Source organism: Monodelphis domestica, chromosome 3 (genome assembly GCF_027887165.1).
Source record: "Monodelphis domestica isolate mMonDom1 chromosome 3, mMonDom1.pri, whole genome shotgun sequence".
Taxonomy (NCBI): Eukaryota; Metazoa; Chordata; class Mammalia; order Didelphimorphia; family Didelphidae; genus Monodelphis; species Monodelphis domestica.
This window is the reverse complement of record NC_077229.1, coordinates 349,764,123-349,789,381: the sequence shown is the minus strand read 5'-3', so window position 1 is coordinate 349,789,381 and position 25,259 is coordinate 349,764,123. Positions and strand designations below refer to the sequence as shown.

At 33.3% G+C, this 25,259-nt stretch overlaps 1 protein-coding gene across 9 annotated transcripts in view; it reads right to left on the bottom strand.

Annotated features, from left to right (window-relative positions):
* Window positions 1–25,259, bottom strand: part of DROSHA (drosha ribonuclease III) — a 123,746-nt gene that overhangs the window by 40,468 nt on the left and 58,019 nt on the right. For 5 of the 9 annotated variants that reach the window (XR_008917777.1, XM_016431431.2, XM_016431430.2 and 2 more), the window contains 8 exons: window positions 18,385–18,492; window positions 17,239–17,377; window positions 16,651–16,711; window positions 16,068–16,136; window positions 9,373–9,432; window positions 7,107–7,206; window positions 3,222–3,324; window positions 566–636 (listed from right to left, as the gene is read on the bottom strand). Coding sequence is in view for 8 of the 9 variants with exons in the window: in XM_016431431.2 (XP_016286917.1) it covers window positions 566–636; window positions 3,222–3,324; window positions 7,107–7,206; window positions 9,373–9,432; window positions 16,068–16,136; window positions 16,651–16,711; window positions 17,239–17,377; window positions 18,385–18,492 (711 nt within the window). In the remaining variant the exon portion in view is untranslated. The remainder of the gene's footprint in view (window positions 1–565; window positions 637–3,221; window positions 3,325–7,106; window positions 7,207–9,372; window positions 9,433–16,067; window positions 16,137–16,650; window positions 16,712–17,238; window positions 17,378–18,384; window positions 18,493–25,259) is intronic. The other 4 variants (XM_016431432.2, XM_056824257.1, XM_056824259.1 and 1 more) reach the window with 1 other exon arrangement.

The following is a 25,259-nucleotide window of genomic DNA, read 5'->3' as shown; positions in this document are numbered from 1 at the left end:
AAGTTCAGGTTACTTTTTAATAATGCTCTTATTTTTTGAAGCCTCAAATATAACAGTAATGAAAACTATCACTAAATAATAAAGGCTTCATATAAGGATTGAGAAGACATCTATTTTCTTATTGTACTATAAAGACTATTACAATAAATTATGGTGACATTACAATTTTAATATATCCTTAACTCTTTCTTTTAAATGCCACATTAACTCTTCAGCCTGAATATAAAAATACATCTTCTATTACATCAAAGATTAAATGATCTCTCTAGCAAAAGGAAACTTCCAAATTCAAAATTTCCTAAAAAGAACTACTTTGGAATCTAGTACATGTCTCAAAATTACAATTTTCTTTAAAAATTTCCTTTTTCTTTCAGTTTTGCCAGGCAAAGCAATGAAAAGACTTTATAAAACACTTAAAGGTTGTCCCAAATATGTATTACAACAAATTTTAATTCTTTTATCCCATTCTTGCCTAAAATATGTAAGGCTTTATTGAAATTGAACTCTTATAAAAAAGAGACAATTAGGAAGAAGGAAGAAAACCAAATGATTCAAGTTAAAATACCTTATCATTAAAAAGCAAACGCCCAAATAACTGTTTAGCTTCTTCAAGGCTTCCCTCCAAGTAAACAGCTCCTATATGAAAGGAACAATATGTGGAAGAGTTATTAATTCTGAGAAAATTTTAAGTCCTTGTAAGCCCTAGATCACTGCCAAAGGGAAATACACATATAAAATAACTCACTTCCACAGCAACTTGAAAGAAATATTAGTGATTATTTTTTCCTTCAAATTTAGTAATATTTTACACTACAGCTGATTTAAATGCAAAAGAAAATTTCCTCTTAAAAAGTATTAAATTGTTGTGCATAACAAGAAAATGGAAGCAAAAAATTTTAAGAAGTAATGTTGTGTTTGAACCTTGTAAAAGGAACTACAAGAGTGTTTTCTTTAAAAATATAACCTATTGCTTTTCATTTGGATATAAACTTCAGAGAAAATGTATACATGTAAAATAAATCAAATGCAATTAAATACAAAAGAGAAAAACAAAAGGAGAAATAACCCATACACTGAATTAGATAGAATATCTACCGAAATAGGTTAAAATGAGAACGAAAACCTCCAAATCTTTGAAATGTGGTCATGTACTCTTAAAATTTACCTCATAATTTTTCATTTAATGAATTTTATAAAAGATAAATTGATTTTTGCAAGTTTCAAAGCTTTCCTAATCTATTTTAGCATTAATAATTTGAAAGACCAATGCAACCAAAATTAGAAGGGAATCAACCAATTGGGAAACAATCTTCATAAGGAAAACCTCTGACAAAGGTCTAATTACTCAAATTTATAAAGAGCTAAACCAATTGTACAAAAAAATTAAGCCATTCTCCAATTGATAAATGGCAAGGAACATGAATAGGCAATTTTCAGTTAAAGAAATCAAGACTACTAATAAGCACATGAAAAAGTGTTCTAAACCTCTTATAATCAGAGAAATGCAAATCAAAACAACTCTCCGAGGTATCACCTCACACCTAGCAGATTGGCTAACATGACAGGAAAGGAAAGCAATGAATGTTGGAGCGGATGTGGCAAAGTCAGAACATTAATGCATTGCTGGTGGAGTTGTGAATCAATCCAACCATTCTGGAGGCAATTTGGAACTATGCCCAAAGGGTGCTAAAAGACTGTCTGAAATTTCATCCAGCCATAGCACTGCTCGGTTTGTACCCCAAAGAGATAATAAGGAAAAAGACTTGTACAAGAATATTTATAGTTGTGCAGTTTGTGGTGGCCAGAAATTGGAAAATAAGAGAATGCCCTTCAATTGGAGAATGGCTGAACAAATTGTGGTATATGTTGGTGATGGAATACTATTGTGCTCAAAAGAATAATAAAGTAGAGGAATTCCATAGGAACTGGAATGACCTCCAAGAATTGATGAAGAGTGAGAGGAGTAGAAGCAGAAGAACATTGTACAGAGACTGATACACTGTGGTACAATCGAATGTAATGGACTTCTCCATTAGTGGCAATGTAGTGATCTGAACAACTTGGAGCGATCTATGAGAAAAAAACACTATCCACATTGAGAAGAAAAACTGTGGGAGTAGAAACCCAGAAGAAAAAACAACTGCTTCAATACATGTGTCGAGGGGATATGGCTGGGGATGTAAACTCTAAATGAACATCCTAATGCAAACACCAACAACATGGAAATAGGTTTTGATCAAGGACACATGTAATACCCAGTGAAATTGCACATCGGCTATAGGAAGGGTGGGGGGAAAGGGGAAGGAGGGAAATAATATAGTTCTTGTAACCAAGGAATAATGTTCTAAATTGACTAAATAAATTAATTTAAATTTAAAAAATAATTTGAAAGCACTAGATAATTAATAATTAATTAGAATTCATTTTTTTTTCATGTAACTGAAGTCAATTTTATTCTGGTTACAGGAATAGTGGCTTCCTTATCACCTACCTACAGATCTTTATAGTGAGGGCTTTTAAAGTCCTCTAAAGCTTTTCCAGTCTTATTTCATATTATTCCCTTTCTCACACTTTTTGTTTAAGTCAAACTGGCCTGATAGCTATTTTTAATGACCTACTTCTATCTTCTATGTCTGTCCCAAACAGGTTGTTCTTCACATCCAAAATTCACTCCTTCTTTACCTCCACCTCATAATTTTGGCTCTCTCTCAAACTCCCATTGTTGTTAAAATCATCAAATTATTTTTTTACTATTTAGAACTTACTCTGTATTCACCTATTCTCTGTATCCTTTCTCCTTTTCCTGACTCCACTCAAGGAGAATGAAAGCTCTCTAAAGACAAAACTAATGCACTTTTATCTTTGTTTTCACAGTCAAGCATAGTTTGTTGCTAATTATATGCATTTAATTCAATTCAGTTAGGCATTTTTTAATCTGAAAATGTATCCATGTGCCAAAAGTTTGCAAAAAACAGCCTGATTTGGAGCAGTTAGGTGGCTCAGTGGATAGAATTCGAAGCTTGGAGATAGATTAGAGGTCCTGAGGTTAAATCTGGCCTCAGATACTTCCACATATATGACCCTGAGCAAGTCACTTCATTCAAATTTCCTAGCCCATGTTGCTCTTTTGCCTTGAAACCAATACTTAATAGCAGTTCTAAGATGGATGGACAGATAGAGTAACTTATTATGACATTAAAATATAAAATACTAGGCATTACCTATTAAGGCTTCAAAACAATTTGCCATAGCATGGCGAAGGTCTGATTCTCTACAGAGGTCAGGTCCATGAGCATAAAGCATGAATCGGTCCAGCTCAAGTTTCTATATTGAAAAATGTAAAGTAAGAAAAATATAAAAATCAAACCCAACAAAAATCATCATAAAAATTTGATGCTTATTAAGTATGTTAACAATGTATTATAAAATCTGTTACAGTGACTATCAACAAGTCAATGCTATTGATGATTCTGAATGTAAGTCCCTATACGTCACTTTCTAACCTTTCTTATGTAGGTTATCAAGTCTAAAAGGATGTATGGGAATCTTATCTAGCGAGCAACCTCAGAAAATGGATCAGAACTACTAGGAGTATATTAAAATCTTTGGAAGGTCATAGAATTTTAGTCAAAAGAGGTCTCCAAAGCTTCAGAACCTTAAATATCTTTACCCAATGTTATAAAGACAGTACATGTCAGTGATAGGATTTGAACTCGAGTTGTCTAGACTCCTTATCCAGTTTCTTCCTCTGTTTCACGATGCTCAAAATTGATTCAATTTCTTCCACACACTTAGGATGAACCAAACATAGCAGATTCTCCATGGCATCCATGAAGGCCCTAGTCAAACCCTATCCCAAAGCCATCCTGGTCTAAGTAAGATTCAAAAGATCTATTTCCCACTTTCTTCAGACATGTGGTGCTGATGGCCTCTTTTCTGTGTTAAAGGCACTGACATATTCAATATGAGGATATACCCAAATATACTTCCAAATATTCTTTTCATAATAACACATATTCTAGAGTTAGGGCTTTGGGGTTTCTTCATTGGGCATTTGAAGAAGCTATAGCCCAATCTTTTAAGTAGCCTGTCCTAGCACATACAGAAGACCTTAGTAGAAAATAGCAAGACAACAAACCCAAATCTTACACTATTGTTTCCCCTCAAAAATCAAAGTTTTTTTTGTCAGATCAAAACTGCTTCATTATTATATAATTTAATTTAAAACCTGAGTTGCATAGTGTTATTTAAGATTCTCCTACTTTTTAAATGTAAAAGTTAAAATTCAAAAAACATTTATTAAGTACTTATTTTGTATGATAAAGATAAGTCATGTACCTAGTACTCTATGGAATAGATACTAAATAACTATTTCTTAAGAAAGGTAATATGGTATGAGAGATAAAAGTTGACTTTGGATTCAGAGAAGATTGGATTCTACTCCTGCCTTTGTTATATATTAATACACTTGACATTTCAATGCTCCCCAGAAACTAAGTCTAATTTACAAAACAGATGTGGACCTAGAGCCTTATTACACCAATGAAATCACAGAATCAATCCAAAAGAATAAAAAATAAAATATTTATTGAAGATGGGGTAACTGAATAATCTGCATATAATATAACCTACCTGAGTAATCCCTAATCACAAGTGATACTAAATTCTTAGAAATGATCACAAGTACAATGGAGGTTCAGAGAAACTGAAAGGAAATTGCGATAATGGCAATAAGGGTACACACTGCTATACTGTTTTAACTCGATTTATTAATAACCTAGTTCTCCTTATTATATGGAAATTATCACCTAAAAAAGCAGCCACCTCAAATATTTTACCACTTCTGGAAAATAATATCGAATCCCAGTATGTCATGGGCTACACTACATAATTTATCTCCACTTCACAACTTACATAGGGCAATCAGTTTGCCAGCTCCTCCTGAATACTGCTTGGGAGAAGGTGGACTTACTATATTATGTGAGGCCCATGAATTTCCTCACTAATGAACACATCCTTCCCTCCAATTTGGGTTTTTTCCTTTCTTTTTTTGCCCTTAGAGGAAAGATTTATGCATTATAAAATTAAGTCTGAGTTAATATTCTTTGCCCCTATAGTGTATCCAATATATATTGAATTTCAACACCTAATAATTTTCATCTTCATCCTCCTACAATACATTTATGAGACATATAGAGAACAGAAACAATTTTTCAACATTTTTTAAAAGCACTCTTTTTTTTTTTTACAATGCACAATTCTATACAAACCCATTCTCTCTGAAGGGATAACTACTTGCTAGGTTAAATTATGGTACACATGGAGTAGGTAGGCTTCAGAAAAAATGGTAGACTGAAAAACTCTCAATGACAAAACTATTTAATAATTGGAAAATATGAGTCCTACACCTGAAAATCATTGCACTGAATTGATAATGAAGATTAAGAAGATTAGTCACTGTGATAGTCCTGGGCTTTAATGGCAGAGGGTTGAGAAAGACCTATAAAAATACAGCTCAAAAAAAAAACCCCAAAAAATAAAAAAACAAAAAACAAACAAACAAACAATGGGTCCATTTATACCACAGTCTGATGCTTTAGACAATCAGGCAATATAATGGAATCAGGTATTATTTGCAAAAACCATGTTATATCTACTAGAGAAGATATTTTCTTCAAATAACAAATTTCCATTTTCACGAAGTTCAGTGATCACCTAGTATATGTAAAACTTTAATACACCTTATGTTTCATATAATCAAAAGCAAAATAAAAGTCTAAGTTATAAATCTCATCTCCCCTAACCTGGAATAAGGACAAGATAGGCTACCTTCATTTATAATGTCTATTTCCCAGCCTGTGGCACCTATTAGAAGTATCACAGATTCAGAAAATGAAAATTTTCTTCATTTAGTGGTTTTGGACAAAATTCATTATAACATATGTTTTAATTTTTATATTAAGCTAGTCTTTCATATTCTGACAATCTTTTCTCAATAAATAAGTAAAGTAACAATTTTAATGTTATCAGTCTATTGTTTTACAATCTAAGGAGATTATCTCCTACCAAGGAGATAATAGGGAAAATAACTATATATTAAATTTGACAAAGAAAGGAGATATTTGTAACATATCAGAAAACATTTTGATAAATCTATTAAATACTAAACATTTAACTTATAAAGATCATCAAAGAAAGTAGGCTCATTTGTTGCTGCTCTTCTTTTTTTAGGGGGTCGGTTAGAGGCTGAAGATTTAAGGCAGTAGTCCTAGTTTGCAAGTGAGGAAGTTTGTAGCCCTAGACTCTCAAGGCTATTTGAAAAATCAAACAAGGAAATGTACATTAAGAAGTTAGTGAACCTTCAAGTACTGGGTATGATACTTGTTAGTTTCGCTAATGTTAAAACCAATAAAAATAATTTCAAATTAAGAAAAAAGCACTGCACCATTATTCTACAATAGCATGGTTAGGAATAAGGAATTTTGACTAGACCAAGGGGGGGGGGGGGGGGGGAGATAGCCTATCATTAAGAATTAGAACAATGCACCAAATTTCAACCTCTTAGGAATAGCAGGTTAAAACTAAGGAAAAAACCCCAAAAACCTCTTAACATAAAAAATATAGAAAAGGAATGGAAACATTTGTTCTTTTTCTAAAGTCATTATCCTGATTATAAAACTAAAAAGTAAATGTAATACAAACACACTAAATTAAGCTGTTTGAAATATTCAATTTCTTCTGCAGTTTTCCCAAGTTTCTATATCCCAAATGCTTAACTCTTTGCCTGTGTACATCTGTTCAATTATTTTCTCATCTTTTATTAAGTCAAGTCACTGTGGAATTCATTAGCTGGTAGCTGAACTCACAAAAGTGCCCTAGAGAGGAGAGGGAGCCCCACAACCCAGATAAGAACTGAAACTCCATTCTGGACTACAAATTGTTACTTTCCCCAAACAACTTGGAAAAGGCCAAAGGAGTTGTTTGAGGAACTAATGACTATAAACTTCTCTTACCCAAATATAAAACCAGTAACAGACTGGGAAAAAAAAAGAATATGATAGACACTATTGAAAAAAAGAGCTTACTACTTCAAATATCTTATATACCTTAGCTAACATAGCAAGGTGTTGGTTCTGAACAATAGCAGTGCGATAGGTTGCTAGTCCTCCTTCTTCTAGGCTAGGAAACAGGTAATACAGATGGACACTGGAGGGGAAAAAAAGACAAAATAAGGAATATATCTCATAAACTTCTAGTTGTTGCTTTAATTCACGGAACCGAACATATTTCGATACAACTTACTTGAGAAAAATGCCTTAGGAATGTGTTTTATAACAGACCCATTAATAGCCAAAAAGAACCATTCACATTAAAAGCTACTCTGGAGACTCAAAGACCAAGGAAAAACATGGGCCTAAAAAATTCCAATCACCGTATTCATGAGTGGTAACTCCATTTGTGATAGTCCCACTGATAGAAGCCCCATTGACAGAAGCTAGACCTCACACATGGCTCCACATTGTAAGGTTTCTGTGGAGCTGTTCCAAAGCCTTGCACAAAGACAGAAGCAGGACTTGGCTATGAGACTAAGAGGAACAGAAAATGGAATGTTTGGGGGGTAGGGGTTACCACCACAAATCTTGATTGATCAAAACTTTTTCTGTTTTCTAAATCTTCAAGCCACTGGTCATCAACTGCTTATCCACTGGGAATTGGGTGGGATCAATGAAACATCTTCATACCTTGGAGTGGCAGAGGCACATATGGAAGAGAGCTTAGGATGGGCCAAAGAAAAGTAGGGGGTTTCTCTCTCTCTCTTTTTTTTTTTAAACCCTTACCTTCCATCTTAGAATCAACACTATGTATTGGTTCCAAGGCAGAAGAGTGATATGGGCTAGGCAATGGGAGGTAGGCGACTTGCCCAGGATCACACATCTGGGAAGTATCTGAGGTCAGATTTGAACATAGGACCTCCTGTCTCTAGGCCTGGCTCTCGATCCACTGAGCTGCCCACAGGGGTTTACTCTTTAAAGGGCATTTTATTCAAAATTTTCTCTATCTTCTTATTACTTTTTTTTTTGAGGGATCCCATGATCTCAATAGTAAAGTAGATCCCAAAGAAACTTCTTTTACCAATGCAGGTCAGCATCTGTACCGCAACTTGTAGTCTTAGAACAGTGGTTCTCCAAATGTTGCCTCAAAACAACTGAGTCCCTGAAACCCTTTTAAGGGGTTTCATGAAATCAAATCTATTTCCAGAATAATATTAATACATATTGATTTTTTTGAAATTGATTTCTAATATTGTAAATATTAACAGACATAACCAACATGAATAAAAGTTGCTGTGGGGGAGGAGTGTTCAATAATTTTTAAGAATGTAAAGGAGTCCTGGAATCAAAAAGTTTGAGAACTAACGTCTTAAGTGAACTGTTTGGGGAACCAAGAAGTTATGTAATTTGTCCAGGGCCCCCAAACCAGTATATGTTAGAGGTGGGATGATTCTTTATCGGAGGGTACTTACTATGAATGAATTTTAGGAAGGAAAAAGGAAACCCTTCCCTTTCCTTCCACAAAAGTTTATAAAATATCTTACAACAACAAAGCAGTATTTAAATGTTTAATAGATAAGACTTTTTTTAGAAAAAGAATTTTTAAGGTCTACATTTAAAAGAATTACTCAAATAATCTAATAGAATTAAATTCTAGAAAAGTATCCTTACTATATGTGGTATAAATGCTTTATTATGTATTATGCAATGAATATATTTCTTTTACTAACAGGCTATCATCAGTATTATTTATTTTATGATATATCATTGTATTTTGTTAATCAATTATATTACCTCTTCAGGTGTGGCTAATTTTTTCTTTATAGTTATGAAATATTCTGAAATTTTCAAATACTCAGAATAAGGTTTTAAAAAAAATAAAAGATACCACTTTGTCATTCATAATCACATTCTTATTTCCTTTGCATTTAGAATGTGGATGGATTTTGATATTGAAGGTAAATGAAAAAAAATTTATGTTAAAAAATATCTCTTCCTCTACAAATTAAATCTAAGCTTGAAGGCATCTGGTCGGAGCCAAACTGATCACATGCAGTTGTGAACAACTTTAATAAGAATCTGACAGAACAGATATATTAGCCTTTTATCTTGTAATCTCACCTGTACCCATCAGTGATAGTAAGGTACTAAGGCAATTATCAGGAGAGGTGCTACTTTTTAGCTATGCTAAATATAGAAAAGAGTGAATTGTCAAAACTTGCTTATTTCATTTCATTAAGTTAACTGCAAAGAAAGCAATGTATGAGATAAAGTATCTGGAAACAAAACTAAAGGGGAAATAGGAGAAAAGGCCACTCACCTAGTTAGGAATTCAACAACAGCATCACCCAGGAATTCCAAACGTTCATTGTGGTTAATCCTGTACAGAGAGGATCATTTAAAATAGAATGTATGTGCATATATATATATGTATAAATGTGTATGGATCATATGTATACTTGAAGAAAAGACAAACAGGGTTCAGCTCTTAAGAAAATACAACCACAGCATTTTTTTTAAATCCACAATACTGCTAAACCACTCTTCTTAGCACTGAGGTCTAAGAGACTCCTCTTTTAGAAGAGAGCATATGGGATACTACAAAGTTATTCTGGCACAGTGATTTAATTTCATCTTCTTATCATCTGCAATAGTTTCCCTTATTCATAACTATCCCTAGGAAACAAGGCTTAAAGGCTTTATTGACTTAAGATGCATAGTGTGGTACAGTGGATGGAGTATTTTATCTGGAATCTATGGTCCTGAATTCAAATCTTTATAACTTATGTGACACTGGACAAAAACTTCCCTATGCCTTGGTAAAATGAGAATGTTGACTTAGATGATCTATAAGATACATTCTAGCTCTAAATCTATGATCCTATGACCCAACTGAGAAAAAATCTTTCCACCTAGGTGACTAGAGCCTTTTTTGATTCATTATGTATGCTAAGAACAACTATGACCATATCCTTGGAAGGATCCTGGAAGTCACTCCTGCTAAAACACATTCCTGGAAAATTAATAAAGTTGGACCATCTTTTTATGCTTATATTCATGAAATGTTTTCCTGATAAGTAGCTGACATCAAATAGAAAAAGATCAACATCATAATAGCAAAAAATGGGTTAGACTTTGTCATCATAATAATTTGAAAGAGTAAAATTTCCTTTTAAGTTCTATCAAATGGACCTAATAATACTGTATACACCATTTAAACAAGAGGCCTGACATGCCTATACAATATGTGTACAAACAATGTACTAAAAAACATAACACATATTTAACATAAAAATAGCATAAGTAGCTATACTAAGCTCTCTGAGAGCAGGAAATGTTTCATTTTTGCCTTTATAATACCAACTCTTAGCATTGCTTCTGACATACAGTAGGCACTTAATAAATGCTTACTGATTGTCTACATTTCAAGAGTACTTGATGACTACAAAGAACTTTAATAGACATTATTTCATTTGATCCTAACAATAATCCTATCAAATTGTTACTTTATAGGAGAGAAAACTAATCTCCAAAGAATAACTGCAAGGTCACAAAGATAGGAAATGGAAGTATTACAAATGAACCCTGGATTTATCTAGTGCTCTTTTCAGTTTAATTTTATTAAAAATATGCTAACTACAAAATTCATTTCACTGTCATAATTCTGTTTTTCTATGTAGAATTTGAGAGATTTAGGGAGAATGGTTTAGAATACTCTATTCTTCAAAGGCAATATGATATTGTGGACAAAATGCTGGTCCTAAGACTCCTGTCTCTAAAGACAGGAATCATCTTTGTGATCCTCAGCAAGTTACTTAATCTCTCTGAGATTCAAGTTCTTCATCTGTAAAAGGAAAGGGATGAACTAGATGGTCATTAAGGTCCCTTCTAGCTCTAATTCTAGAGTCTGAACTTTTTGTCCAAGAAAATCTGAGCACCTTCTTTTTCCTGTGGACAAATTTCTTCATATCAAGAGGCATCAGGAAGTTATTCCACTAATTTTGATTGCTGCATTTGAAATTCAAATTGAGCTTATCAAAAAAAAATTTTTTTAATTAACATTAGTTGAGACTCTAGTATGTCTCATTGTGCCTGTGTTCTGAAACAAGGGAAGGTGAAGGATACATACACAGACTCTGACTCTAGTTTTTCAGACTCTCTATTCACAAGAGATGGATTAGACAATAAGAAACGAAAACGTTTTTAATGGCTGATTAGGTGTGCCCCTGACCCCTACCAAAACCTCTAACTGCAAAGATTCAGTTGCTATTTTCCAAGTCTAACTCACTAGACAACTGAGATGAGTTCTGGATTTCCAACAATCAAGGAGGGTAGAAGTCATGGTGGATCTCTTAAAGGCCAGGGGCTCTGAACTCCCTATTTAAAAGGTGTTAGTTCACAGGAAGGCTACTAGGGAAGCTTGCTCACTTCAGAAATCAGCTATTACTACAAACTTGGTCTGTGCCTTAATAGAACCCTTCAACTTCCCCGGATTAACCCATCTTTTTGATTATACGATGTCTACCTCTTCTGCTACCCGTTTGATTTCTTCACTTCGGAGAGGAATTATTATTAAGCCTGACACCTTCCCCAGCCACTGACCCACCTTTACTTGGCCCAAATTACAAACTCCTCTAGAGCAGAGGCTTTATTTTATTTCTTTTTTGTATTCTCCATACTAGCTTAGACTGCAAACAACTAACAGATCCTCATTAATTACTTGTTACTTTAATGAAAACACTGGCTGTGGGATCTAGGCTACCGGTAAATAATAGTTCATTTTTTTCTACCACTCCACATTTCTTATCTGAAGCAAACTTATTATTACGAATTTTAAGGAAAAATAATTTTAACAGGAAAAACTTGTTAAACCTGGTTTTGATAGTTTTAAGTGATATCCTTTTTTCATATTGTAACTAGGTTCAAACAATGAAAATATATAAAAAGCTTCAGGATTCATGGAAGTGGCTTAAGAGATATTAAATCAAAAATTTCTAAAAGCTGCTTATAATCTATTTTTGTATTGTTAAATAAAGCAAAACAAACACTTTCTGAGGTAGTATGGTAAAGGGAAAAGATTAGTTCCCATGGAATCAGAATATCTGGGTTAAAATCCTACTTTAGACACCCCAAATACGACTTTGAGGAGGTCCCAGTCTTCCTGTATCTCAGTTTACACACACACACACACACACAGATATACACACACAGACACACAAACACACAAATAAACTGAGGAGGTCTGACTAATTGGCTTCTGAAGTTCCATTCAACTTTAGATCTAAGGTCCTATCATTAATCACCTCTGTCATAAAAAATAAAACAAAAAAGGGTAATACAAGCATTTTAAAAGGTACTAAAAGGAGAGTGAGCCCATAAAACTATCTGAATAACTACACTGACATCTGAAAAGTGACTGTTTTTATAACACTAAAGACTGAAGATTAGAAAAGGATTTACATATATATATATATGTGTTTTGTAAATGCTGCTTCATGGAATACTAACAAAAATAGTCTGAATTTTAAAGGGAGAAAGGAGTTGGAAAACAAGAAAAAAGTATTTTAATATCTTTTTGATAAAAGTGATTTTAAATTAAACAGTATTTTTAATAAAATTATGTTGGTTTAAGGAGATTTTTATTGTGAATTGTTTTGTAAAACTCAGGAGGGTAAGACTTTATCCAAGATCTTAACTACGAGTGCATTTTATCATTCAAATTATTAAAATACAGTATTCTCAACTGTTTTAGTAAATGGGAAGACTATCAAAGATTAAGCATTTTTCTCTTTAATGGAAACTCTATTGTATTGTTGTTACAACTAAACTGACAATCCATCATGGCACTGAATGAAATATCTCAAACTTTATAATTTTGTTCAACAGGTCATCTGGATGGCTCAGTGGATTGAGAGCCAGGCCTAGAGATGGAAGGTCCTAGGTTAAAATCTAGTCTCTGATGCTTCCTAGCCATGTGACCTTGGGCAAGTCATTTCACCTCCACTGCCTAGGCCTTACTGCTCTTCTGCCTTGGAACCAATACACAGTATTGATTCTAAGATGAAAGATAAAATTTTGAAATGATAAGAATAACTCTGTTTAACAGTTCTTAAGTTCATGTTTGTTTGTTTTTTAATTAACTTTGGGGACTGTCAATCTTCGTTAGAAAATGTGCTAATACCTTCCTCTGCTCTTCTGTTTCATGTCCCAAGCTAATATAATTTTTCAAATCACTCTCTTTAGATGTTCTAATAAGCTTCTGATGTCTCAGGTGCTCATTTTTCTCTGATAAGTAAATAAGCTTTTACATTATGAAAACAGTGTTAACGCAGAAGCTACTAAATCAGACACTATCAACAGTAACATTTATATGGTCTCTATACTATTTGCCATAGAATGGAATTTAGTATTAAGGCCAATCTATTTTAGAATTCATTCAAGTATACTTAATTATTGAGGCACAGAAGCCATATGATCAGAGATTCAGAGTTGGAAGGGACCTTAGAGATCATCTAGTTCAACTTTCCACACAATGCAGGAATCTCTTCAGGATCCCTGATAAATGATTATAAGGTCTTGTCTATGGTGTGATAAAACTTCCACTCTAAAGTTTTGAGCTATGAGTTTACATTTATTAGCATAGTCACTAATCCCTAGAACACAATTTAATCTAAATACCATCAAGTGTGTGTGGGGAAAGTGTTTACTTCATATCTAAAAAAAAAAAATTCAGTTCACATTAAATAGGCATCTACACCATCATCACATTTTCTATATAACAACGTATGTCTAATTGCTTGAACTAGGTGCTAGTAATTCTAGAATTGTCCTTTATGAAAAAGTATTATAGCTAAATTATACTACTGAATGACCAATTTCTTTATATAATTCCATTAGACATTCAAAACATTTTGATGAACAATGACTTAAAATAAAATAGGACAAATATTTGTATTACTATCTCTTGTGTACCTCCTTTCCAAAGGACTTAGTGATAAGTCTGTGATTTATTTTTAAAGCCTTTAACCTTAATAGATCTTTTTTTAAAGACAGAATTTCATCTTAATTTGCATTTTAAATATAAAAATTCAACAGAGATAAATGTGGTTAGCTTCTCTCAACAAACTAAAATCTGATGGGTAGGATCATTATTGGCAGTTGAAATTCTAGCTGATGTGTGGTAGAAGGAATGATTCCAACAGGTAATTGGACTGACACCTGTTAATCTTTGAGTTACCCATTAAATTTTTTTTTAACTCTGAGATCCTAAATGATACATTGAAACTAGAGTTGATATGATTGCCATTCTTCTCACTCACCTGTTTTTCCTATTCTTAATGATTAACCTGATTTTAGAGTATTCTATAAATTTAAATACCAGTTAAAGCTCTGCAAAGGTAGCCCACTTGCTTTACCATTCTCAGGAACAAATCTTCAGAAACAGCAAGGGCCCTCTCTTTTCATAGGTGCCAGTGCATAGCAGTGGTTGCTTCTGGCAACATGCATATCTATTTATGATTTTGTAGCATATACTTTAAGACCTGTGAAAACCTACTGTTATTTAACCCAAATTTACAATAGGAAATTCAGTAACAAAAAGGAAAGGGTGAACTTTTTAAAGAGAATTCATTATTATTGAAAAGTAACATAATAAACAACCAACCACCTCAAGAAGATTAAAACCCATCAGACTTCCTTTGAATGAAGAATATATTTATATAGTGTATATATGTTACACTATATAAATATATTCTTCATTTACTATATACACATATACAGATAAATAGATAGATAGATAGATAGATAGATAGATAGATAGATAGATAGATAGATAGACAGACAGACAGACAGACAGAAAGATGTACTGTGAAGTGTAGTTCCAAATGTGGCCTTGCTGTAAACTGCTGAGGAGCAGCAGAAGCCAGACCAGACTGGTACTTAACCATTGAACTGAAGGTCTTTCTGAGAAAAAGGCTTTGGGATAAATCCTGCAAATAAGAGCAATGGCCACAAATCAAAAAAACAAAAACAAAAAAAAATAACAGAAAAAAAATTATTGTCTTGGAGGTAACACCTTTAAATGAAAAGAGACAAAAATAGTAGTAATCTTTGGATTACAGCACTTATACTGAATGCAGCTGTAACTGTATACTTTGAAGATATGAGAAACATGAAGATCCTGAGACTTGTACAATGCTAGAAAAAGTATGGCTGAAATAGCAAGCTAGATTTGAGAAACATCAAAAAGCATTAACTGAGCACCAATTGCATGCACATCATTGTGATAATTATTTAGCTAACTTTTAAAAACATTGAAGTATCAGTGACTACAAGGCAAACTGGTCAAATATAGGTTCTATGTCATAACAAATTTGGAAAAGAATCATGTCTCACAATGTCCCAGCAAACATGAATGAGGACTCTTAAATGAATAAATTTCTTATTTCAGAATACTTTAGTAGCACAATGGGAAGTTGTTTGACCACTTTTAATCTCAAGCTTTAAAATGAGATTTTGGTTTACAGTATACCTCCAGAAGACAGGGGACCAGGACAAGCCAAGTACAAAAAAATGCACCACATGAGGTAAGAGGCACAGGGGGTAAAGGGAGAAATCACATTACCTAAAGTTGGCAAGATTGACTATTACTACACTTTGCCAGCTGAAGCACTTATTATCCTAGCTGTTTAAATGCCATCCTTTGCCTTACCCCATTTTTCTTTTTCCCATGCAACCATTTCTAGATTCCTTAGTTACTCCTCTTAATAATCATTTTCCATAGCATTTTCTGTATACTTCTGAAAAAACAAGCACACGCACACATACATACATACACATACATACACACATACATACATGCACAAGATTTCTAAGGCAATCTCCTCTCCTTTCCCTCACAAAATAACACATTGTCCTTCATTTACAAATGATACACTGTACTACTGAGCTCCTCGCGGGATATCATTTTCCAGTGGTGGTGACAGATTTGCGCTGATCCATCCATACTCTCCTCACCTGATCTTCCTTGCACTCAAGGGCACACATTTGTGAGACGGCTTGCTGGAGTTCGGGTTCAGTCTGTGGCTGTGGAACAGAATGATTCTAACTGGCCCCCATAGGTATTAAACGAATAACCTTAGTTGGCCTCATTAGCATGTGTTCTACCAACTGAGCTAATCAGCCACATACCACATAACCTGAATCCATACAGTATTCCACAACATTTAGAGAAGGGGGACAGATGCTTACAAAGATAGCAACTATTACATATGTGACTGGAGCTGAAGATCCAAAGTGAAAGAAAACAAGTTGGGGAAGGGAGGTGCGGAGGAGGGGAATAAAATTTTACATGAAAAAGAAAAGTTACACTAAACTAAGATGTTATTTGTTTTCTCATACTCCATGAAAGAAAAACAATAATGAAAATATTTATAATAATACTGTTTTTGTAGATGTTTTTAGAATACTCTGTAAAATATAAATACTAACTTTTTCAGAGTACTCTTCTATAAAGTACATATATAAAAAAGCATCTTTTTAAATAATACAATCAGGAAACCAAAATACAAGGTTTTTGTTTTGTTTTGTTTTGTTTTACCTGGAAGGAGTAGGGTCATCTTGACCAAGGCGTGACATGATATTTATTAAGGTGTTAATTCCTATTTTCAAAATAAAGAACAGAGAAAATACACACATGCAAACACTGTTTGAGAAACAAAAATATCTTAAAATTTCCATCATTTGGTGACAAATTAATTTTATGCTTCATATTTGTAGAGCAACTTGATAAAGTTTCTAAAATTATAAATGAATGCAAGAGTTTAGTTTCTAAAATTATAAATGAATGCAAGAGTTTACATTTATTTCACTTTAAAACACAAAAACGTTCTTCCCCAAAAGAAAGAATAATCCAATGAAATTACTAGGAGATAAGAAATCATTAAACATTTTTGAAAAATTATTTTTAAAAAATCAAGCATTATGATAATATTTACTCAAAAGGAATGTTTTTACTTTATGAAGACCTAGAAGCACTAAAAATGACTTAAAAAAAAAAGGTAGAATATTTCAGGCTGAGTTATAATAATCCAATGTATCTTCCCTTCCATGATTCTTGAAATAACAGTAGATAGCAAATGTTGAAAAGCTAGCAGGAGAAGGACATCTTGAAAATATCTAAGCAAACCTTTTTTCCTCATGTGCATGTGATGAACTTTTCTGTCTCCATATTTGGGTTGACGAATCCCACAGTTGGACAAAGAGTTACGAGCATGATCAGGATTCATTCCAAAGTTTAGATGATGACTCGGATGAGTCATTGCTAGCTAAAATTCAGATTAAACAAATTCACTTTTACATTCTCTAAAAAGAAGCACTACTTGCCTATTCTTCTTTCTAAAGAATGAGAGGGCTATACATGGGGCAAATCTTACATCAGTCGGAGCCTTTAATAACTTGGTGTGATTTCAGGGGTAATGGGAAGAACTGTCCCTTTAAAATAAAATTTTCTACTCAAATCACCTGACATTTTAAAATTAGAGATTCAATCTTTAATAAGCCATATATATTTATAATGAGCTTTATAAGTTTACAAAGCAGTTTCCTCCTAACAACCCTATGAATTAGTAATGTATATTTCCATTTTACAGAGTAGGATCATGAACTTTGAAGAAGGAAACTTACTTGCCCAGTCATACAGCCAGAAAGTATCAGGGTCAAGATTCTACCCAGATTATAGTTGTCCAAGTCCAGGGATCTATTCATTACACCAAGATTCCTTTTAAAGGCCAAATACTAAGTGATAACATTAAGCCTTACCCTTCAGTTAAACCTTAGTAGGATCTTTTCAACATAGTGGGAATAAGAACACTAAGTAAAAGGGATAATAAATGATAAAAAAAAAAGATGATGAATCAAAAGCAGATGGACATCAATTATTTAACACTATGGCCTTAATTAAGTAGGTTTGGGGTATGAGAAAAAGGGGTTTAAAGTACCAAATAGAAGTATAAGAAAGAAGAAAAGTCAGTCAGATTCTAAAGCATGAGTTAGAAAGTTTTTTTTTTCTGTCATGATTCCTTTGCCAATCTGATGAACCTCAAAATAATGCTTTTAAATAACTGAAATGTTTTATTTCACTTGAGGTTAGAAAAACTAAAAGTGGAATTGTGTTCCTACTGAAGTACATAGGATACCTAAAATCTTAACCTTAAATTAAGAAACTCTAAAGATCCTTCCTACCAATCAGAAGAGGATATATATAGGTAAATTATTTTCATAGAATGAGAAACATTCTATCTTTTAGGTAAGGATTAAAAGAAATGGTTCTTACCTGTAGCAGGCAACGATCTTGGAAAGTATACCCAATCAACTTGTCCAGATGCATCAAACATTGGTGATAACGGATATGATGGGTCAAAACAGGAAGCATCATTGCATGCTAAGAAAAATACATATGATCTTGTAACATTTGGTGAGCATAACTTGATAAAAAGAAAGTTTCTCTTCCTAAGATTTTGTGAATACAGGGGGGAAAGAATCAATTTAAGAGACTATAGATGAGCACCAAAACAAAACACACCCATGTTTCAAACTCCAACAAACAAAGAATATACTTAATTCCACTGGGGAGGGAGGGAAACTGTAAAAGAATGGGCTGACTAGTAGAGGAGAAGAACTAGAACAAAGAGAACAGAAGTCTGAGAAGGGGAAGAGGATATTGTTAAAAAATATTTCTATGGAAAATTTCCTCCTATCCTAAAAACAAACCTTCACTACATCCTATCATCATTTCAAGTTACTGTCCTATATAGCTCTTCACTGTCTCACCCAAATACATAGAACAACAAGTTGACTATATTTTCTGTTCTCTCACTTCTTCCTTAAAACTTTGTAAACAGTTACCTCATCATTCAAATCAAACTATTTTCCATAGTCATTTAATGAGCTCCTAAATGTCAAGTCTTTACCCAGATCTCATCTGTCTTTACCTCTCCACTGTATCTGACTCTTGATCACTCTCTTGTAATAGATATTAACCTCTTCACTACGAATTTTTGGGCACTGCACAATTGGTTTGGCTTCTACCTTTATGGTTATATTTTTAAAGGTCCTTTAACTTGCCCTTTTACTTCAAATATTCTGGCTCTCTATTTTGATTCTCTTCTTCCTTTCTCTCACTCTGTGTTCTGATCAGTTACCATGGATTTAACTGTTACCTATAAAGAACAATAGTTAACCTCTCAATCTCTTTCTAAATTCCTCATAGAACAACTATTTAGATAGAAAAGATTTTAATTGACTTTTTAAAAATCCTAACCTTTTGTCTTAGTATCAGTTATAAGACAGAAGAATGGAAAAGGCTAGACAATTGGGATTAAGTGACTTAGGGTCACACAACTATGAAGTGTGGGAGGCCACATTTGAACGTGGGTCTTCCAGACTCCAGGTTTTGTGCTCCATTCATTATGCTATGTAGCTGCCCTATAATTGACTCTTAAAAGATATGGCAAACCACTCCAGTGTATTTGCCATGAAGACCCCAAATGGGGTCATAAAGAGTTGGACACAACTCAAAACAACCAAACAGCAAATAGGTACAGAGTACACAGAGATCAGCATCTATCTATTCACACAAGTGGTATTCAATGGTATTAATGTTTCCTTTCTGTAAGTCTGAAGCTTCTGGAATTATTTGGTCTGTAAATAAGAAACTAGATTACTAACATAAGGCTCTGTTGCTGAATGAATACCAAAAAAGTTTCTTTTTTCTAGAATCTATCACTTCTGTGTAAATTTCAAGCGACTGAATTTTTGAAGGGTTTGCGAGGATGGGGAGAAAGGGTCATTTGCAGGTTGCTTTTTGTTGTAGTTCTTTTTCAAACCATAAATCAATTCCTTCTGCTTTAAAGAATAAGAATTTAAACATGGAAAATCATTATTTTCTGACTTTCATTTGTAAACAAGAATTATTTCCCCAAAGAATTAAATGGCGCACTCTATTATTTCATTAGCATGTATCACAAGAATGAAGGAATGAAATTTCAACAGACAACAATTCTCTCTTAGGAATAGAGTTCTGCAGATGGAAGAACCGTTATTATATATCATAAAATGTTTACTGGATCTGATCTCAACAATAAATACCTTTTTTGGAGCTAAAATGAGGTTAACTTGTATCCCAGTCAGTCAATCTACATTTACCAAGTCCCTTCATTAACATGAACTAGAGGATTTTAAAAGAGAGGAATAATCTAAACCTTACAGAAGTGAACAATCTGTTAATTCAAGAGATGACAGTATAGGTGCATAACCAGAACATATGAAGGAAATGACTGAGTTTACTATGTTGAAATGTTTTTTCTCTAATAAAATTACTCCTATAATTATGAAATATATTACATTATCAAAACCAACTTAAATTATTACAACTGTTTCTTCAAAATAAGGGCTCTTCTTTGTAAATATCAGAACCCCTAATAATGCAACAGATTAATTATAAACTACCAGGAATTTTAAAATGTTTTAAAGAAAATAAAACCTGCTAATTTCTTATGCCTTTAAAAAATGAAAGGGAAATAAAAAAATTTTATTTAGTCACAAATTTCGGTACCTATGTGGTACAAAGGATAGTATTGGGTTTGGAGCTGGGAAAACTCGAGTGCAAATCTTGCCTCAGATATTTCCTAGCTATGTGACTCTGGACAAATCATTAAACCTGTGTTGGTTTGAATTTTCATAACTGGGAATAATAGCACCTACCTCCCAGGGCTGTTGTAAGGATCAAATGAGAAAATAATTTAAAAGAACTTTGCACAATGCCCGGCAGAGAGCAGGTGCTATTTAAAAATTATAATCTTTATCATTGTCATCATCATCATCATCACCATCATCATTTGGATTGGCAAGTTTTACTCTGAGCTGGCCAAGTTGCTAAAAATTCATGGCATGCATTTTATAAAATAATGACATCCCTTCTATTCTTCTATTTCTAAATAAAACAACTGAACAAATTATATGAAATATATCAGAAAGTATGGCAAAGAGAACTTGCATTTGAGATTGTGAAGATGGGATTAATTCTCCCCTGCCTACTTTTAGATTTTATCAAGAGAAGCATATACACACCCAATTTACGCTTAATTGGGGGGAAGGTCCAAAACCCATGTGCTAAAGTGGGTGACAACTCAGAAATGACTGACTACTCCCTGGGCATTCCCAAGAAAATTTATAAACTACAGTTGGTCCACTTAAAGTGGAAGGCACAGGAAGTGATGCAAAGAAGGGTCTTTAAAAGTAGTTGCAACTTCCTGTGAGAGGGGGTTTTTGCGAGAAGTTTTTCTGAGTTGGAGTAAGAGCTGTTTTGGAGGCTGGTGGAGGATCTTCTCTTTGGACTACTATCAGGGTGAATGAAAAAGGCTGACTCCTTTCCAAGCTCCTGAAAGGACTAGCTTCCTGAGAGGCCCCCTGTCTTGGAGGAGGGTCATAAGATTAGAAGAAGTGGATTCAGAACCTAACGTATACTAGTTATTACCTAATTTTTCAGTGCCCCAAGCAAGGAACATGATGAGAAATTGAAGAGAAGATAAAGATCTGAAAAGCTAGCTACATAATGCTTACCCCAGAGTTCCCAATATATCAATGGAAACACGGAGCTAGTCCCTACCTCTCTATTCCATATAGGTTGTATAGTATCAAGTCTGAGGCAGCATAGTTATTGTAAAATCAGCAGAAAGCTGAGTCTGAATCCCTGCTGCAACTATCTACGTGTGTGTGTGTGTGTGTGTGTGTGTGTGTGTGTGTGTGTGTACATATACCTATATTATAGGCAGGTCCTTTTTTCTCAGAGCTTAATTCACATATCAACAATAACTAATGGAGCTGTGACTTAAGAATACTTAAAAGAATCAAAAATAAAGAATATAGATAAAATGTTTTGTAAAATTTAAACTTATATAAATGTCACCTGTTATTTTTCAGGAACATTTATAATTTTAATATTAGTCATCTAAAGGAAGAGTCTGAGTAACTGGCAAGACAGCAGTATAGTTATTTTCAACATAGCTCACTAACATAGTATCTCTAAAAAGGAAATCTGTGCCAAATTTGTAAGTATTATGTGGAGAGGTGGAGGTGGAGAAATGTTTCTATTAGGGGACTCATAACTGAGTTTCCCAAATGCAGTAAGTAAAATTATAAGCATGTAATAGCTGTAAAAGACACGTGACCCTCTCAAAGACCTTCAGTTATCAAATTTTATATATAACGGTCTAGAAATCTCAAGAGAATTGGCAATATGAATGGACCTCATTTTTTTCCAGTTCATTCACTGACTCATATATATTGGAGCATACTTTTGTTAGCAAGTGAGCTATATAGACATTCAGTTCTTAAGAAATGCTTCTAGCAAAGTGTAGCAAGGTGAGGAGGGGGAAGGTAGAGAAAAAAATAAATTCTAATACAATGCAGAAGCACATAATGGTATCCAATAGATATGGGACAGTGAGAAAAGTAGAGTTGAAAACCTGGAGCCAAGATACTGCTTGGGGGATGGCAAGATCCAATGCCAAAAATCAAGATGGTCTTGGGGTATATGAATTCTTTTTTTTTTTTTAAAGAACAAAGTAAAAAAATAAAGTATTTCTCATGTCACTATTTCAGCTGAGCCTAATATGGGAGACTGTGGCTCAGCACAAAAGCCTTGTGTCCAATAGGAGCAGGCCAAAAATGAGGATAATGGTCAGGACAACTACTGAGAAATAATGAAAAGGCTAAAATACATAAAGTCCAAGAGAGAATGGTCTGGTTTAAACCTAGCTCTTAAGATAAACCAGCAGTGAGATTTAAAGATTAAAGGAAAGATGAGTACAACTCAAAAAAGACCCCAATGCATTGAAAAAGTATTGTATGAGGAATCTTTTTAAGGATATCACAGTGAAGTAATATTAATACATCTTAAAACATAAAAGGAGTTAACTGAATTGCAGAGACATAGGTAAGTAGTTAACACAACTACTGTGGTAGGAAACTTTAATGTTTCTCTCTCCGAATGAGAAGAATCCAACAAAAAAGAAATATATAGAACTAAAATGACTGCTAAAAAAGATAAAGAAAAGATTTTTAAAACTTAAAATATCCTTTGGTTTGAAACATTAGAGAATATTTATTTCAGCAATACGTGACATTTTACCAAAAAAAAAAAGACTATGTGCTAGGAAACCAGAACTACACATATTTGTTTAAAAAAAAAAAAAACAACCCAAAACTTAAGTATTAAATTCTTTCTAAAAACAGAGAATTAAATAAGAACATCAAGAAGAGCTAGGCTAAAAGAAAAATCTCAAAAACAACTACTATGTGAAAGAGACAACACTAATAATTCATCTTCAGAGGATAAACTACTTCTAAAAACATAACCAAAAAGAAAAACCAATATTCTAAAATTTTAAAAGCTAGTAAATCAAAAAATCAATAGATACAGGGGTTCAGCTGGGTGGCTCAGTGGATTGAGAGCCAGACCTAGAGATGGGAGGTCCTAGGTTCAAATCTGGCCTCAGACACTTCCCAGCTGTGTAACCTTGGGCAAGTCACTTAACCCTCATTGCCTAGCCCCTATCACTATTATGCCTTGGAATCAATAAGTATTGATTCTAAGACAAAAGGTAAGGTTTTAAAAAAAATTAATAGATCCAAAATAAGCACAATAGAAGGAATGTTGAAAAGGAAAACTGATGAAAAATAGAAATTACAGAAATGATAAAAGAAAAAGGAATGTTCTTTGAAAAAAATTAACAAAATTAATAATCCCTTAATGAACCTGATTTAAAAGGAAAATAAGCTATGATAATAAAAATAAAGAAGCAGAAGGAAATAAAAATAAAACATTAAAAAGAAAATAAAACATATAAAGAGTTATGAAAGCATTTTAATACCCTTTAAGGGGGAAAAAAATTATCCTAAAACCAAAATCAAGAAAAAATAAAGTAGAGAAAGAGTCCTAAAAAGGTATCAATAATGAATGTTGATGTTAAAATTTTACATCAGATTTTAGCATAAAAACAAGAGAAATTAAAGCAGTGTATAAAAAACATAATGTACTATAATCAATTAGATTCATACCAAAGATGTAAGAATGGAATGGTTTTAACTTTAGGGAATCAATTAGCTGGTATTTTTAGATAGTCAAAACCACATAACTATATAAAGAGACTCAAAAGTAATACAAAGAATACAATGCTCATTCTATGCTAGAAATTTTACAAAGTGATATAGGATTATTTTAATTATATAGATGTATGTGTGTGTACTCATTTTACAGATCCATATGATATATCGGTCAAATTACACATTATATGGCAAGCATAAACACTGGGGATAAAAAAGAAAAGAAAAGAAAAGTAGAAATAGTTCCTGCCCTCAAGGAGTGAGCAGCAGGGAATATATACATAACACATACACAAAGTAGATAGAATATAATCTGAAAGGGGAAGGCATTTGCAGTTGGAAGACTGGAAAATCCTGCTAAAAAGGCAGCCTTTTGTGTTGTGAGTTCTGAAATAAGGCAGAATAACTAGGTGATGATGAGGGAAAGAAATGACATTGAAAAGGTATAGAGCCAGGATGTGGCATGCTGTATGGTAGAAAGTAGGTTGGTGAAGCTGTACCAGAGATTATGGAGGGAAATGAAGATTAAAACTGGAATGGTAGGGGAGGTGAAGGAATAGAAGGGAAGGAAAGAATTTGGAAAACAAATTTTTTTTTTAAATGTTAAAACCTATTTTTACAAGACAAGGTTTTAACACAAGCCTGTTCTATCACCCCCAATTTTCTCTAAGTCTGCCTTTATCTCTGAAATAAAGAACTATATCATTCTGTAATTTTAGGTTTTCCATTTAATAGTCATTCTATGCAGCAGTCATCCTGCTATCTTCTTTCACATGCTTCCATATGCATTTCCAAATGCAGAGACAGATTAACAACTTTTTTAAAAAATGACAAAAAGTTTCTTAATCCCACTGCCATGAAGACTTCTTGAATTCCCTCAACTAGAAGTAATCATTCCTTCCTCCTCAATCTTGCATGCCTCTCTATCTTCTCAAACAGGCTGTTCTTATTCTAATTTGTGTTCATGTCATCATCCTATACACTGTTTGAGATGAAGAATTGTGATATATTACACTTTTAAATTCTCAATGTGAAGCAAAGACT